This window comes from Miniopterus natalensis, chromosome 5, assembly GCF_054644295.1.
Source record: "Miniopterus natalensis isolate mMinNat1 chromosome 5, mMinNat1.hap1, whole genome shotgun sequence".
NCBI lineage: Eukaryota > Metazoa > Chordata > Mammalia > Chiroptera > Miniopteridae > Miniopterus > Miniopterus natalensis.
Window position 1 is genome coordinate 44,535,016 of NC_142085.1, and position 17,993 is coordinate 44,553,008.

General features: G+C 39.9%; 1 protein-coding gene across 1 annotated transcript in view; it reads right to left on the reverse strand.

Annotated features, from left to right (window-relative positions):
• Positions 1-17,993, reverse strand: part of MDN1 (midasin AAA ATPase 1) — a 131,584-nt gene that overhangs the window by 112,475 nt on the left and 1,116 nt on the right. Inside the window, exons 2-7 of the mRNA XM_016208126.2 lie at positions 14,893-15,119; positions 6,672-6,896; positions 6,196-6,303; positions 5,923-6,115; positions 3,195-3,437; positions 2,856-2,987 (exon numbers count right to left, since the gene is read on the reverse strand). Of these exons, the coding sequence (XP_016063612.2) occupies positions 2,856-2,987; positions 3,195-3,437; positions 5,923-6,115; positions 6,196-6,303; positions 6,672-6,896; positions 14,893-15,119 (1,128 nt within the window). The remainder of the gene's footprint in view (positions 1-2,855; positions 2,988-3,194; positions 3,438-5,922; positions 6,116-6,195; positions 6,304-6,671; positions 6,897-14,892; positions 15,120-17,993) is intronic.

Here is a 17,993-nt window from a genome sequence, read left to right on the forward strand (position 1 = left end):
AAGGTGTGTTCAAAAACCAAAGCACTTCCTTCTGGGTTTACAGTGTTCATAAACCGAGATGTTCATCAACGGAGATGTTCGAAAACTGAGGTACCACTGTATTTTATTTTAGAAAACCAACTGTGGGACAATATGGAAGGTAAACTAAAAGGAGCTAGCTTGGGGCAAAAGAGGTGAAAAAGAAGACCAGTCAGGTAAGAAAGGCAAAGAAGAAAGGAAAGAAAGAAGAAGCCCTGTGCTAAGGCAGTCGGACAGGAGAGAACAGAATAGAGAGAGAAGGAAAAAGTCTAAGCATTTTAAGAATGAATGAGAGATAAGAGGGAGACATCAAACTTCTGGCCTGGTTACTGTGTGGCAGAAAAGGCTGTTTTGAAAAAGAGCGACAAACTCCAATTCCATTTTGGACAACCTAAACTTGCACTGGCTAAGGAATATCCAAGTAGGGATTTTTCAAGAAAAGTGTGGACTACACATATGGATCTAGGGGACATGAGATTATAGGGGAAGTTTGAAAAGAAAAAACAAAGAGCCAAGGAAGAGGTTTCTAAAATATCAGATATAAATTTTCATTGTTTCACATATGACCAGGAGCTGAAAGGAAAGCCCAAAATAACACAGGGACAATTCCAAGATAACTCTAAACTTGAAGAGAGAAAAAAATTAATCACCCTGAAGGAAATCTGTAAAAGCTCCCTTAAAATATTAGCTGAGCCTGACCAGCTCGGCTCAGAGGTTGAGTGTTGACCTATGATCCAGGAGATCGAAGTTCGATTCCCAGTCAGGTCACATGCCCGGGCAGTAGGCTCAATCTCCAGTGGCAGGCATGCGGGAAGCAGCCAATCAATGACTCTCTCATCACTGATGTTTCTATCTCTCTCCCTTCCTCTCTCTGAAATCAATAAAGATATATTAAATATGTATATATTAGCTGAGTAGTTCTGAAAACAGCAAAATAATAACCAAGTAAGTTTTTAAGTAAACACAACTTCACTATAATGATAATTATGTGTAAATGTAATCAACTGAACAACACACCTTCTGAAAACAGATGTATTAACAAAAGGGAATGGTCTGCACAAAATGGAACTCAAAGTACAGGGATTTTTCTGATGTTTACCAGGCACTGCCAAAAGACTAAGAAATCGTCAGTTTGGCCTTGAATCTGGAATTAGTCATCAAAGAATGTACTCAGCTATGGGACAGTGATAGATCCCTAGGCTCTATCATCGTATGGATGGACTATCACTCATGTTCATCTACCTTCTTGGGTTCTAATTCCATGATTCATAATCCTAATGGCTTCCCAGGTACCCTGATATCTGTAAAAATTGCCCAAATTAGGGAAAAGTCTCAACAAATACTTTTAAACCGGCCTAGTGGTTTATAACTCAGTTTCATTTTTAAGTCTCATTGGTAGGAATCAGCCTTGGCTGGCTGATTAAGAAATATTAGTTCCAACCCTATAAAACTGAGCGTTAAGACCCTAAAACATGATGATCAAACTGAGGGACTCTAGGCCAATAATGCATTACATCTTTACCTCATCAGACACTAAAATCATCATAATACACATGTACAGCCACTCCTTCCCCTTCATATTTCCCAAAACCCTCTCCCTTCCTTTCCACCCCTCTTCTCCCCCTTCCCTCTTTCATTATTCTTCATATCCAAGAGGGAAAGGTCCATATGCAGGTAACTATAGGGTTCATGTTAAAAGAAAATTAAAAATAATCTCAGAAAAATGCCTAAAGTAAGTATTCTTCATTCTGCAATACATTTTTTTGGTTATACTTTCGAGAATACAGAGGAAACATGGACTGCCTTTATAGCTAAATTTTATACACACAGGAAAATGATCTACATCCAATATAGTTTCCTTAATGGAACAAAGACAAGCACATCCTTAATACATCATCTCTTCCTTCATCTGTTCTCAGCCCATAGCTCTACAGATGCCATAACTGGGAAGTAGGGTCTCAAAGTTTTCAGTGTATCTGTAACAGAGGAAAGATGTTTCCCACTGGGCCTATTCATGGAAAGGCTGTGAAACTGGCCACATATTCAACTAAAGGAGGAAAAAAAACTTCTGTGAAATTGGCCACATATTCAACTACTAAAGAAAATACAAGCAGAATTTTATCAACTTCCTATCAAAACAGCCAAGTAATCCAAGACCTCAAACCAGATTAGGTAGGCAAACAAGAATGATCTTCTTACAACATATCTATAATCAAATGACGCTGTTCAAACCATCCCCTAAAATATATGCACCCCTATGTTCATAGCAACGCTGTTTACAATAGCTAAGATCTGGAAACAGCCCAAGTGCCCATCAGTAGATGAGTGGATAAAAAAGCTGTGGGACATTTATACCATGGAATACTATGCAGTTATAAAGAAGAAGGATCTCGTACCCTTTGGGACAGTATGGATGGACCTGGAGAATATTATGCTAAGCGAAATAAGCCAGGCAGCGAAAGACAAACATCACATGATCTCGTTTATATGTGGAGTCTAAAGAACTTAATAAACTGATGAACAGAATAAATTCAATAACATAGAAGCATGGATCAGACTGAAGAATGTCAGAGGGATGGAGGAGGGCAAGTGGGTGGAGGGGGAGAGGTTAACCAAATAATTTATATGCATATATGCACAACCCAAGGACATGGACAATGGTGTGGAGGGACTGGGGAGGGGGCTGGGATGGGGTGGAATGGGCCACTGAGAAAAATGGACATCTGTAATATTTTAAACAAAAACAAACAACAAAACAAAGCAAAACAAAAAAAACCATTCCCTAGAATCACTAACAAAATGCTCTTCAAAGACAGGATATTAATGAGATCACATACCACATCTAAGGGGGCATAGTCAATATCCTCCAGTAGGATCCAGTGTCCCTTTGTGGCTGCCTGTGTCAGGGTGCCAGGCTGCCAAACAAACTCTCCCGGGACATCTGTGCATCGATACATTCCCAGCAGCATCTGCAGAGAGAGGATAAATAATGACTCAAATCACACACTTGATTCCATTAGACCTCCACAGGGATATAAGAAGCACTTGAGGTTTTTAGAGCTTGGTAACATCAGTTATGAAAAACTAATTTCTCATAGTCCCTTAGCAAAGACAGTATTTTAATGTGAATAGTTATAAGCATGCTAATCCACCAAAACTTGCCATTTCTTAATTACCTTACTGTCGGTCTGATCTCCAAGCTGGACTTTGAGAAGTTCAGGAGGCTTCCTTCTACCTGTCATTGCAGCTAAATGTTCAACTAAGGAAGTTTTGCCACATCCTATTGGTCCTTCCAACAACACAGCATTCTGAGAAGCCACTGCCATAGCCAGGGTCTGAAGATTCTTGCATACTGACTCAACCAGCACATAAGACCTAAAGGCCAGCTCCTGTTCACGAGAAGAACTCCTATTACTAGCCTAAGGAAGCAAGTGAGAAATAAAAAGCATGTCAAGAATGAGTCCTTTCTCCAAAAGGCACAGGTTAAATTTCTAAAGCTTCCACTGACCTTTAAATAAATCTCTGCCAATCAATTAGCAGTACCAGAAGTATAACAATAGGTATGCTATCCAAAGTAAAAATCTGAATCTTTTTCTTTCCTTTCTTCCTCCCTCAACCTCTGCCTCTGGGAGAGGAAGGGAAATATTCACCAACAAATTTAAGAAAAAGTTTCCCCAAATTTAAGAAGCCAAAAAAGCTGTCACACAAGGAATAGGGAAAACCACAACTGGATTATTTTGTTTTCCTTCCTCTCACCACATCCTAGGGTTTCATATCTAAATCAAGCACGCACACAAGCCCTGGCTGGTGTGGCTCAGTGGGTTGGAGCATCATCCCGTACACCAAAAGGTGGCGGGTTTGATCCCGTCAGGGTGGGAGAGGGAGGCAGCCAACCAATGTCTCTCTCTTACATCAATATTGGTTTGTTTCTGTTTCTCTCTCCCTTCCTCTCTCTAAAAAATCAATTAAAAAAAAAAAAAGAATGCACACAATGCATTTCTAAGACAATCAGGTAAATGTAGACATTAAAAGTATGTTTTATATTATGAAATTATTAAAATTTTCTCAGGTGTAATAAAGAATATGGGGTGACCTCTTAAGTGCTTTTCTTTTACATATATACTAAAATATCTAGAAATGAAATGAAACATCTAGGAGTTGCTTTCAAAATAATACGGTGTGGGGAAAGTATGCAGAAATATAAATGAAACATAACTGATCATGAATTTATAATTACTGAAGATGAGTGATGGGTAGGTTAATGAAGATTCAGTACATCATTGTTTCTACTTCAGAAAGTGTTTGACATTTTCCTAACAAAAAGTGAAAAACAGCCCTGGCAGGTGTGGCTCAGTGGTTAGAGCCACTGAAGTATTGCTAGTTCAATTCTTGCCTGGTCAAAGGCATGTACCTGGGTTGCACGTTCAACACCCAGTGCAGGAGGCAACCAATCGATGTGTCTCCCTCACACTGATGTTTCTCTCTCTCTCTCTTTCTCTACCACTTCAACTCTCTCTAAAAATCAATGGGGGGAAAACTATCCTCAGGTGAGGATTAACAACAACAACAAAAGTAAAAAATAATAAAATAATATGCCCAATGTTTAATGGGTACAGAATTTCAGCTTTGCAAGATGAAAAAGTTCTGGAATTTGTTTGCATAACAGTGTGACTATACTTACTTTACACTGACATATACACTGAAAAATGTTTAAGATGGTAAATGTTACGTGTATTTTACCACAATTTAAAATAATTTTTAAACAATAATACACCTAACAGGGAAAATGATCTTTTGGAAAAGTGGAGTGATTATTAACTTATAAGGAGTAACAACTTCTCAAACATGGCTAGTCCCCTAAAGATATGTGAGGACAACATAAGATTCAGGGCTGGAAATTATTTGCAAATTTCTGAAGGGGTGTTACTCTAGCAATTTAGCAGGTGGGTTGGGCCATTCTGTACTCTGCCCCAGTGCTATGCCACTGCTACCCAACACCAAGCCCACCCCCAACCAGAATTCATCTCTATGTTAAAATTCTAATGCTCTAAACATAATCTTTGTAAGGAGAGTGGTTAAGGGGGCAGGGGTTGTCTTAGTGACTAGAGGGGAACACAGGGGCTTTGGAAGTGTGGGTATCTTAGTGCTGATTACACAGATACATTCAGTTTATAAATATTCACTGAAATGTACATTTAACACATGTGCTTTTCCACATGTATATTGTACTTTTTTAAAAAAATTGTACTACACAGTGATAAGCCTATGGTTCAAGGAACAACCCAGGACTTGTTCCAAGCAGAAAACTGGGCGAGTCTGACCAAAGTGACACCAATTAAAGACTGCTGGGGAGAAACAGAAAACAGACAGGCTCCCAATGGTTCCAGACTATAGAACCAGATTATGAACTGTCTTTCCAAAGCGTGGTCTGAAACTACACTCTTGGAAAGGTAATTTAATATAGCAGGGGAAGTTCTCTACAGATATTAGCCTCCCCAACAAAAGACAAAGAGAAAATTCTAATAGAAAGAGGCGGCTGGGATTTAGACCTGGGCCTAGCCCTGTGTCAGCGGAAGTGTAATCCAATGGTCTCTAAGCAAGTCAGTCTGTCTTTGTTTTACATAAGCATAGTATCATACATAGCATGTGCCACCCAACTTCACACAGTTGTTGTGGCAAGTAAATGAAAGGATATATGGAAGATCTTTGCTAAAGTTAAGAGCACCACACAAGCACTGTTACAGTTTCTAATTTAACATTAAATAGGGACAAAGGGAAAATCAGGAGAAGGACCCTGAGTAAATTTCTTTTAATCTATAGTGTAAATGGAATAGTGGTTTGGCTCTGTGTTACAGGTGTTCAGCAGGGGATATGGGGGCACACGCCTTACTGATGCAAACGTACCTGGTCTCCAGGGGTTGGCGGCTGCCCAGGCAGCACCACACCACAGACAGCAGTCACAGTGGAGGAGAGGTCAGCTGAAACAAGATGTCCCTGTAAATACTGCAGCTCCTTCTCCTTACGCCACAGGGAAGCTTCTGGATTGGCCAAAACCAAGGCCTTCTCCAAGTCCTGCAGCTGGGCCTCTTCTAGTAACCTGAGGGAAAAGAGGATCTCATTAAAAACTTTAATCCAGAGTAAAGGCACATCAAGATCTCCAGAAATGTTCCTGCTTACCTCAACCTGAAATGGATCAGTTCCTCACTATTAAAAATCTTCTTAAGGAATGATAACTTGTGCTCTTCACTCATACAAGTTACCATAGCAAGACAATGGGCTGTGTACCTGGAGAAAATCAAAGTATATAAACTCAGGACCTGCAGGCGATTCTAAAGAATAAAGAAAATTTGCTAGCCAACTGAATACTAGAAAAGGAAATCTTATAGAATACAACACATTTAAGAGTAGAAAATACAAATCAGGCATAATGAATTCACTTGACAGAAACACGAAAAAGGTAAAAACTCCACTCATATCATCTTATTTTCCTCGGGTGTGACACAGGATTAAGTAAAAGGAGTAAAAGCCCAAAAGGCACCAGCACAAAGATAACAAATGTTAAATGGTTTCCTTTCCGTCCTGATGCACACAATTCTATACTCCCTCTACCATTCCCGCATTAGAAGCACAGGAAAAATCCAATAGCTACGCACCAGCGGACCAAGGTGTCGTGGCTTCTGAGGAGAGGAACACACACACTCCAGTCCCAGAGTTCCCGGAACACAGATTGCTCTTGCTGCAAAAACTTGTAGGCTGCTTCCATTAGGTCCCGGAGCTTCATCCGCCTACGCCCATAGCGGACTGGATTAGCATCTGAACTCTCTAGGAAGAGTCTTTGAAAGACTGGAGAAGTGTCCTTGAAATACCTCAGGGCAAACCTTCAGAAAGATAGAATATTTTCATTTGTTGGTAATAATATCAATGTATACATCTCCATTTTGAGACAGGACAACAGAACAGAAATTCACAAGAGTCTGAGAACAAACAGAGACAGATACTAAAGCCAGTCCTAAGATTATGCCTGTTCAAGTTCAGGAACCAGGTTGTGGCATGAGATAGTTGACTAACAGAATACCAAAAAAAGGCACTAGTGTTTACTACTGAAAATGTACTCGTTTTCAACAAACATTTTTTGACTTCTCACTATGAGCCAGACAGTATTAAATCCTGGGAGTACAAAACCAAAGAGATACTTTCCTTGAGGAACTTGCTATCTAGTACGGAAGAAAGCCACTTACAGAAACCATGAGAGGCACACACAAAAAGATTCAACTGAAACTGTGGGAGTTGACAAGAGACACCTTGGGTGCATCTTAAAAGATGACAAGAAGATCCTCATCAAATGAAAGGCAGTAAGATCAGAAAAGAATGAAAAAAGGCTACAAGATACACAAAAAACAGTTAAAAAAAATAGCAATAGTAAGTCCTTCCTTATCAGTATTACTTTAAATGTAAACAGTTTAAACTTGCAATCAAAAGACATAGATTGGTTGAATGGATTTAAAAAAAAAAAAAAAAAAAAAAAAAGCTCAAACAAGCAATCTATAAGAAACTCATTCTGTATCTAAGAACACACAGGCTGAAAGTGAAGAAATAAAAAAATTTCCAGCTCTGGCTGGTGTGAATCAGTTGGCTGGAGTGTGGTCCTATACACCAAAAGATCGCAGGTTCCATTCCGTCAGGGCACATACCCAGGTTGCAGGTTCAATCTCTGGTCAGGGTGTGAAAGGGAGACAACCGATCAGTATTTCTCTCTCACATCAATGTCTAACTAAAGTAAACCCTCATATATGGTCAACTTGTGTTCAACAGGATGCCAAGACCACACAATGGAGAAAGAACAGTCACTTCAACAAACGGTGCTGGGAAAACTGGATATCCACATAAAGAAGGTGGATTCATCAAGAGTTGGAATTTTTTAGGTAGGCATGGACACGAAACAGATGGATACAGGAGCATAAATTAACAGAAAGACAGCAATCATAATGTGAAAAATAAAATTTCATACTGTATACAAAGGTATATATACAGGAAGGTGGTGATAAACAGGAAAAGTTGGCAGTCCCAGTGAGGAGAAAGAACAGTGTTAAACGCACCTGAACAAGTGAACTAGTGGGATAGAAGACGGCCGTCTGGGAATGGGGCATTTGAATCAGTAATATCAAAGGTGATGGATGGTGCAGATGCAAGTTAGGCCCAGGGTGTAACCAGTGCAGTAAGCAAGGTATGTGGAATGAAGAGCTAGTCAAGGAATAAAGCAGTCACATTGTATGATATTCCAAGTGTGAAGACAGAAGTTGGGGTGGGGAAGAAGGTGGTGGGCCAGTTTCCAAGTTCTTCAAAGAAGGAAGAAGAACCAGGAGGTTGGTTATTGGTCAATGATCACAAAAAGCAGGAGCAGAAAATAAAGCAGAAGGCAGCAGATGCCATAGGGACAAGGGTTACACAGAATAGGGAAAGAATGCCTAAAAAATTCACAGAAAAGAAAGGACACCCACTAGACATGTTGACCATGAGGCATGTGGAGGGTGAAATTAAAGAGCCTCCATCTGAGTATCAAAAGGGATATGGGCCTGGCCGGGCGTGGCTCAGCGGTTAAGCGTCGACCTAGGATCCAGGCAATCAGGGTTCGATTCCTGGTCAGGTAACATGCCCAGGTTGTGGGCTCGATCAATGACTCTCTCATCATTGATGTTTCTGTCTTTCTCTCTCTCTTCCTCTCTCTGAAATCAATAAAGGTATATTAAAAAAAAAAAAAAAAAAGGGATACGGTATCCTTAAGACCACCGCAAATCAGTGAAGGCAAGGAGGCGAAAGAACATTCAGAGAAGAGGCAAAGTATAGAAGGGTGTGCAAATTACGGAGCAGACAGAGGGCACAAGGAATGGGTTTGGTTACGAGAAGAGGCCTGGATGTCAGCTGGGTGAAAGGATATAAACATGAGAATTCAAGAGATCAGTGGGAAGCCTGGATTTCAATAAGCAAGCCAGGCAAACAGGAATACAGGCTTGGTAAATTAACACTCAAGGTATTTTGGCCCAACTGGGCGTGGCTCAGCGGTTGATGGTCGACCTAGGATCCAGGAGATTAGGGTTCGATTCCCAGTCAGGGCACATGCCCGGGCTGCGGGCTTGCAGGCTTAATCCCCAATGACACTCTCATCATTGATGTTTCTCTCTCTCTGTCCCTCTCCCTCTCCCTTCCTCTCTCTGAAATCAATAGATATATTTTTTTAAAAAAAAGATATTCTGAAGGAGACTGGACAAAGGGGTCTTACAATATTCAGCTATTGCTCAAAGGAGAGAAGTGGCAGTTGTGGTATGAGAGGCTAGTATGTATTCCAATAGCTCATGGGCAGCTAGTGGGGGCAGCACATTTAGGACCAGCAGGCAGCAACATATAAAAATATGTAGGCTGATAACAGTAACCAAGTGGTCTACCTCACCCAAGGGGTTTTTGAGGAGAATAGGGGGGAATGAGCAGGGTGCACTGGCAATGGTGCTAAGCCTGCGAGGCAAGTGGGGAGGAAAAACTGCAGTCCACTGTTAAGTACATAAAATGTGGACTGGCTGATATTCCCTCCCAAACTTATTTGATTACAGCACCCTTTTCTATAGAGACTCAGGGAGTACTCTAAAATTCTCATCTAAGTAATGATGGATGGACCAATAAAGAATTTTTAGCCAGAGAAAACCATGATCAGATTTTTCCATAGTGCCTACCCAAAGACTGAGGAAAAGGGTTTCTTTCCTAGGGTAAGAGAAAGTCATATGATCTAAAAATGCAACAAGATTAAATACTTAATCTTGGATGAGTCACTCACTTGGGCAATGTAACACTCCTTCTAGCATCTAGAAATAAGATCTTTGGTCCAGCTCTGGCTCTGACACTTAGAACAACTTAGTTAACCTCTCCAAAGATTTGGAATGGGATTAATACTGCCTAAATATGCCACAGCATAAAGGCTAAAAAGATAATGTATATCTATGAACTTAAACACTATATGGTACTATATAAATATTTACTTTTACTAAAATACCACCATTCAGTTTCCAAATCCACATTCCTAATCCCCAATGCAGATCCGCAAATTTTCATGCTCAAGGATGTTTAACGTCACATCAAAAACTCAACGCCTTGCCAGGCATGGCTCAGCAGCTGAGCATCAACCTAGGATCCATGAGATCAAGGTTCGATTCCTGGTCAGGGCACATGCCAGGGTTGCGGGGTTGATCCCCAGTCCGAGGTGCGCAGGAGGCAGCCGATCAATGACTCTCTCATCATTGATGTTTCTATCTCTTCCCCCCTCTCCCTTCCTCTCTCTGAAATCAATAAAGATATATTTTAAATAAATAATAATTCAAAACAACCTAATTGCCCAACAAAGGGATTAGAATAAAATACTATGCAACTATTAAAGTTTTATTTACTGATATGCAAAGATGCAAGTCAAAAATTATATGCAATTTTAATAAAAATTAGTATTATCAAATATTTACTTTTAAATTTTATTAAAATTTTTATTTTAAAAATAGGTGCACCAATGTTCTAAAATTGATTGCAGTGATGGTTGCACGTTATCTGTGAATATACTAAAACCCACTGAATTATACACTTATGTGGTTAATAAAGTTGTTTTTAAAATGTGTGCATTTACCTGGGGTGGGGGAACAGGTGTAGGGTAGAAGGGGTCAATGGGGAAAAAATACTTTCAACAATAAAGATAAATAAAAAATTTTGTGCATTTAAACATATTAACGTGCCACTCCCAGGTGGGTGCCAAGAGTGAGAAAAAGAAGAGATACAAGGGAGGAAACATACCAAACTACTGGTAGCAGTAAACACTAGAGAGGATTTCAGGGTAGAAAGAACATTTTACATTTTACAATTTTGTGTTGTTATTATTTGAATATGTTACTTTTGTAATGAAAAGAGGATGTTCTTTTCCTCACAAAAATGCTGTCAGGATAAGTAAAATAATTCTCAGAGGGGGAGAAAAGTCTACAATTAATTGCAACATATTGCCTTTATGGTTCTTCTGAATACAGGTTTGAAACAGAGGTGAATAAAAGCATAACTACTTTTGGTCCCTCACCCTGCTCTATGCCAGCATGATTTCAACATGACTGACTGTCCATATATACATATATCGTCTTATACATGGAGCATGCTCTACCATAGAATTCTGTCTGCTGTTGTTAGCTGGCCCAACCATTACTGCTCTTTCCTATCAAAGACAGAGAGCACAGATGTGGATCCACATCCCTAGGACAAAATGGCAGCAAATTCAAAACTGAAGCCAAGAAATTAATCCAATACAATCCAAATGAACTTGGGTGATTATTCTTTCTTTCCTGGGATTATAATCATTATCTATACAAAATACTGTTAAGATCAAGCTCTACCTGAGTCAGTCAACAAATATCTGAATGCCTCAAACAGGATGAGTAGGCAGCACCACAAAGCAGAAAAAGATGCACGGGCCTTAGAAGCAGCCAACCTAGGACTGCATTCCAACTCTGCCACTTTCTAGCAAGTTATTTAACATCTCTGAGCTTGTCTCCTCACCTGTAAATGGGAGTAACACCTAACCACTGAGGGTTGGAGAAAATGTCTATAAAATGTTGTTGTGATTGATAGTCTTTGTTATTAATGAGGGGCAGCTTCCACAAGATTTTTATGTCATGGTTGAGAGGTGTGTGTTAAAAAGACTTGCAAATTCTATGGAGAGGGGAGAAGAGAAGCAAGAGAGAAAGGAGGAACAAACCAAAGACAACGCAAAGAACGAAAAGATGCGCCCTAGCCAGTCGGGCTCAGTGATTAGAGTGTCGGCCCACAGGCTGAAGGGTCCCAGGTTCAATTCTGGCCAAGGGCGAGTACCCAGGTTGCAGGCTCAATCCCCAGCCCCGGTTGGGGCGTGTACGGGAGGCAATCAGTCGATGTGTCTAACATCGATGTTTCTCTCTCTCTGAAAAGCAATGGAAAAAATATCCTTGGGTGAGGATTAAAAAATAAGCAAGCATCAACAGACTAGAAGTGCTCTCACAGCATCCTGACAAAGAACTTGGCAAAGGGTAGAAAAATGTGTTCAAGAATTCTATATGCAAAAACAGTAATAAATAACAACAAAATGGTAATTACCGTTAGGTGAAAGACATGTTAACTAACCTTACTGTGGTAAACATTTCAAATATATATGTGTATCAAATCACCACACTATCTATCTTAAACTTATACAATGTTTTACACCAATCATGTCTCAATTGGGGGCAGGGGGAGGCAGTAATGAACAGCTAGCTTAAGCAAGGGGAAAAAAAAAGTCTTGTTAAGACGACCATGATACCTCATAGAGGCCCCAAATAGGTTAATAGCTGGGCCTCAGAAAGCAGTGTGAGCCCACCAATTAATGGCATGGCATGAGGACCCTAGCTTGACTGGGTTCCTCCTGTCTAGTCTCTAGATTTTCATACCCATCCCATTTCTCTTCCCTTCATTCTTCCTCCACAATCTACCACAACACAAAACCTTCTCTGATTTCCAAGAGGATAACACACTCATTTTTGTTACTTTAATGATTTCCTTGTTGCCTTTAAATATTTGGATGACACTTCTATTAACATATTGTATTCAATTGTTTGGAAGTACATAAACCCATTATATTTGACTTTTTTAACCCCATGATGTGGTCTAGAGCTTAAAAAGAGGCCTTCTATATTTATCTACTGAATAAATAAATGTATCTTACCTAAGTATATTAGGTATATTCCTAATACATTAGATGTCTTTCCTCTATGGAAATTTGAGGCACACACTAAATTAATCAGCTGCATTTCTTAAAATTAAAAATAAAAATCTCATTCCACATCACTACCTAAAGTCCACTGTACATTATGCATTGACTCATCAGTTACACACAGCTTTTTTTTTCTTTTGCTTGTTTTTAAGTTACTCTATCATGGGCACCTTTGTTAACTGCATTATACCATTTCGGAACAATAGGAGCATAACTAAAATATAAAATATACTGCCTTGGCAAAACGTAAATAAGGAAAAGTAGGGCCCAGCCGGGCGTGGCTTAGCTGTTAAGCATAGACCTAGGATCTAGGAGATCACGGTTCGATTCTCAATCAGGGCACATGCCCAGGTTGTGGGGCCTGATTCCCAGTCAGTGGGCGTGCAGGAGGCAGCGGATCAATGATGAGTCTCTCATCATTGATGTTTCCATCTCTCTCGCTCCCTTTCTCTCTCTGAAATCAATAAAGATATATTAAAAAAAAAAAAAAATAGCCCAAGAATACTGGTATTTAAAAAAAAAAAAAAAAAGTAGGGATGTGCCTCACATTCATTTAATAAAAACATAAAATTTGAAGCTGATGGGAGACCAGACATAGCTAATCCATCATTTTAATGACCCTGGAAGCGCTCTACCATAAAGCCTTAAGAGAAGCTGGGGTTCAAGTTACCCACATACCAATCCTACAGGACTGACTAGCACACCTCGTGAAATAGTACCACGGTGAAGTACACCTAAATGATTACCAAGTCAAGCATAATCCCAATTTTCAATCAACCCACACCATGTGTTCCTGATTACTACATATGATGCTGTTTTTTACTTTGCTGTATATTTTCTAGTTTCATTAAACTAGGCCTACTTTTTCCCTCCCATTTTAGGGAAAAAGCTCATAAAAATTATGGTTTTCCCCCAAGCCTTTTCTTATTCCCTCATTCAAGGACCTAGAGATCATACTTCCAAGAAAGCCAAGTGTACTTATTGTACTGATGAAGACTAATACATAGGAGATGGATACACACACACAAAGAGGTGGGTACAAGAGATGCTCCTATTAGTACAAAGAACATTATTCATGTTTGGAGTAAAAGCCGTTTACCTTCTCAATTAAAAAACTCTTGACATTCATTTTCCTACTTCTCTGGGCTATTTCACACAAATCATATTTTATTATCAATTAAGAAGAGAAAACCATGTGTGGTGGCATGTGCCTGTAGCCCCAGATGCTTCAGAAGCTGAGGCAGGCGGCTTGTCTGAGCCCAGAAGTTCTGGGCTGAAACATATTACACAATAAGTTCAGCAGTAGTACGGTAACCGCCTGGGAGTGGGGGAATTTCCTTGTTGTCTACAGAGTGCTGAACCAGCCCAATTGGAAATGGAACAAGCTAAAAAAGAAATATTAGAATCCAGTTCAAACACAACTTCTTACCATACTAATTCGGTCAGGTTTATAGAAAGCTAAAGGATCCTAGAGCTCTTCTAACTCATACCCTTCAGCTACTCCAGCAAGCAACAAATCTCATCCATCTGAAGTGGATGTTTTAAGAGCCTCAGCTAGAACTCATTTAAATATGCCTTATATGGCCCTGGATAGTATGGTTCCATGTTTACAGCATTAGCCCTTGGACCCAAGGGTCTAGGGTTTGACTCTTGGTCAAGGGAGATACCTGGGTTGCAGGTTCAATTCCTGGCCCAGCCAGGGTGCATGTGGGAGGCAACTAATCGATGTGTCTCTCTCACATCAATGTTTCTCTTTCTCTTTATCCCCCCCCCGGCAACTCTAAAAATCAATGGAAAAAATATCCTTGGGTGAGGGTGAAAAACAACAAATATACATGGCTTATATCTTGGCTAATTTTCTGTCTTGATGGCCAAGACTTAAAAGAAACCTAGTAAATGGTCACTGAACTGAGCTGGATAAATGGATTCTCTGAGATTATTTTTATAAAACAGTACCACTTCTCTCTTTCCTTTCTGTGTTTTTCATCTCCCATTCACAACTCAGACTCCTCCGTACTTCCCAGGAGAGAGCAGGTTCTACTACCTTGATGAGAAACGTGAAGAATAAAACTGTTACTCACGGGAGGACATCAGGATGGCTACTGATGATTTTGCTCATTGAGACACAGAGCCGTTCGTGTAGATCGTGGTTGACCTGGCCCCCGGTTTTAATGGCTTCAGCATTTCTTTCTAGCAAATCCAAAAGGATAGGGCGCAGTTGGCGACAAATCAGCACAGTGTAGTCCTTATCCAGAAGTAATTGTGCTAAGGTATTCAGTATACACTGGCGATCTTGAGGTGTCCATACCTGAGAGAAAAGCCACACAAAAGATCTACGTAAACAATATTTCTTTGCACTGTTGCAGAAGAGCAAAGAGCTCTAGCTTGGAATAAAAATAACCAATTTCCCGACTTACAAATGAGTTTATCTTATAAGACACAGTGGGGGTGCCATGGCAAGTGTGGCTCAGTTGGCTGGAGCATCATCACGTACACCAAAAGGTGGTGGGATCAATTCCCCGGTATGGGCACATACCCACGTTGTGGGTTCAATCCCTGGTTGGGGCACATGCAGGAGGCAACCAATCGATGTTCCTCTTTCACATCTATGTCTCTCTCTCCCTCTCTCTCCCTCCTTCTTCCTCTCTAGAATCAATAAAAAAAAAAAATTTTTTTAGACCCACAGTAGGGGCTTTTTGCAATAGAGGATTAGAGTTAATTTAGCGTAAAGGCTGTTAGAAATAAGTATCAGTCCACTGGGGTTTAAGTAAAAGGACTGATATCAATTCCATGTAAAATGCTACACAGCTTCTCTGAAAAACAATCTATGTTTCAAGGTTGCAACAATCTCCCAGGGAACCTAGTGTTTCCCCCAGCTCCTTTGCTCTTGAAGGAAAATACAGGAATTAAGTGAAAACAAAAAAATAAGAAAACTGCAGCTAGTATGCAAAACTGCTCACTCTCTTGAGGAAAGGATAGAGATTAAGAAATCAATTCCTGGAAATAAATAAGGCTATCCCTAAAACAGATCCAAAGCAGACAACCACACTTTGATATGCAAGATGAAATAGACCACAAAATTCTAGTCCCTGGGCTGAATGTACATAACCATAATAGGGAAAACTATAAAGAGTGTAAAAGGTCACATGTGACTAGTATGCATGCAGGACTCTACAACCCTTGCTGCCGGCCAAAGCAACATAGTCTCTGACCCAGGAAGTCCAATACCATAAATTTATCCTAAGGAGTTTCACACTAAACAGTTATCTACAAGAGTGCAGCTTGAACACAACCTAAATACCATATGCAAAAACATAACAATTTTTTACAAAGTTTCATTCTGAAAAGGTCACCTTACACCTGAGCTCTTACAGTCTCCCAAATTATTGAGCATTCTCTTAAAAAAAAACATCTAATTTTGAACAAAGCACTGATGGGGAAAGAATGTTATCTTAAAACAAGTTTTATCAATATTAGTTCTGCTGTTCATAGGAGTCATCCAAAAGAGTTCATAAAAATGGAGGCAAGCAAATTTAACAGATTTGATCATGATATACAGGGGCATGACCTCACATTTTCAACTGCTGAATGTCCCTATAAATAAGTTCTTCTAAAAGTGTATTTTTAAAATATAAAAATAAAAATATAGTAAGTGGTTACAATGTGAAGAAAAAAAATACATCATCTACAAAATAAATAAAAACAAACATAACTGTCCTAGACATGTTATTAAAATGGACACTTGTGAGTTAGAGAAAAACCTCCAGAGAGGGCATTATTTAATAAACTTTTTCTTCAAAAGGAAATCTAGGGCCCTAGCCCATTTGGCTTAGTGGTTAGAGTATCGGCTGGCAGACTGAAGGGCCCGTACCTCAGTTGCAAGCTCAATCCCACACCCTGGTTGGGGTGCATGCAGGAGGGAACCAGTCAATGTGTCTCTCTCACATCGGTGTATGTGGGTGGGGGTGGGGGTGTCTGTCTGTCCCTCTCTCCCTCCCTCCCTTCCATTCTCTCTGAAAAGAAAGGGAAAAAAAATCCTCAGGTGAGGGTTAAAAGAGAACAACCTGGTGTTGCAATCAGCATCTGAAGTGAGAGGAGAAAGGCAGTCTTATAGGACTGAGCCCTTAACCTGTGGGATCTGAACCTATCTTCAGGTAGAAAATGTTAGACTTCAGTTAAACTGCAGGACACACTGCGGGTGTCTGAGAACTGCTTGGGGGTGCTGGAAAACCCATACACTGGAATTGGAGTAGAACTGTAGGATGGTAGCAGTAGTAGAAATGAAAAGGAACAGATTCAATACTGAGAAAGTCAAATCAGGTGAACTTGGCTATATGTGAAGAAAAAAAAATGAAATGTTGAGGACACTCAGTTCTCTATAATATATGACTGGATAGAGAGGATAATGTCTCCAGTTTAAATAAGGATCACAGAAGGAAGCACAATCCTAAAAAATTCTTAATTCAGATCCCAAACTCAAATGAGAACCAGTATTTCAAATTTCTTTACTTCCCAATAAAAATCATTGTTTCCAAAAACTGGATAAAAATCAAATGACAACACAATCACCTCTTCTCTGAAATGGAAAGAAACCTGACAGACATATCTGAGACAGGACAGAATTTGAAGACTGTGAGGCAAAGAAAAGGAAGGCAAAGAGGTTCCAACAGTATTACCAATACAGTCTCAGAATTTACATTAGTGGTTCTCACACTATACTGTGTCAGATTCTCTAAAACCTCATCTTGTAAAGGCTACAAACCATTTTCCCACGCTACTCCCAATACATAAACACCAATTTTGCATCCACGTAGTGGTGTGGAATTATAAATCCCCTGTTGCTGTCCATGATCCCTAGATTCAGAACCTCTGCTCTACATTCTAAAGCCCATTTACAAGGAAAAAACAAAACACACCTCTAGCAGCAATCCATAATTCAGGAGCCTGTCACAAACTCAGCTCATTTAAAATGATTCTCTCCTTACTCCAGCCCACCAAAAATCAGTTTTCCTTCTAGACCTCCCCAATTGTTAGTGATTCCCTTCACTGGGGGCTCATAGGCCAGAAGAAATGCCAGGGAAATTTTCCACTCCCTCCTCTTTGCTTCACACGTTTAATGTGTTGTTTCCAAACAGAAATACCTCTCACGTTAGTTCCCTGCCACTCCCGACTCAAAATACTG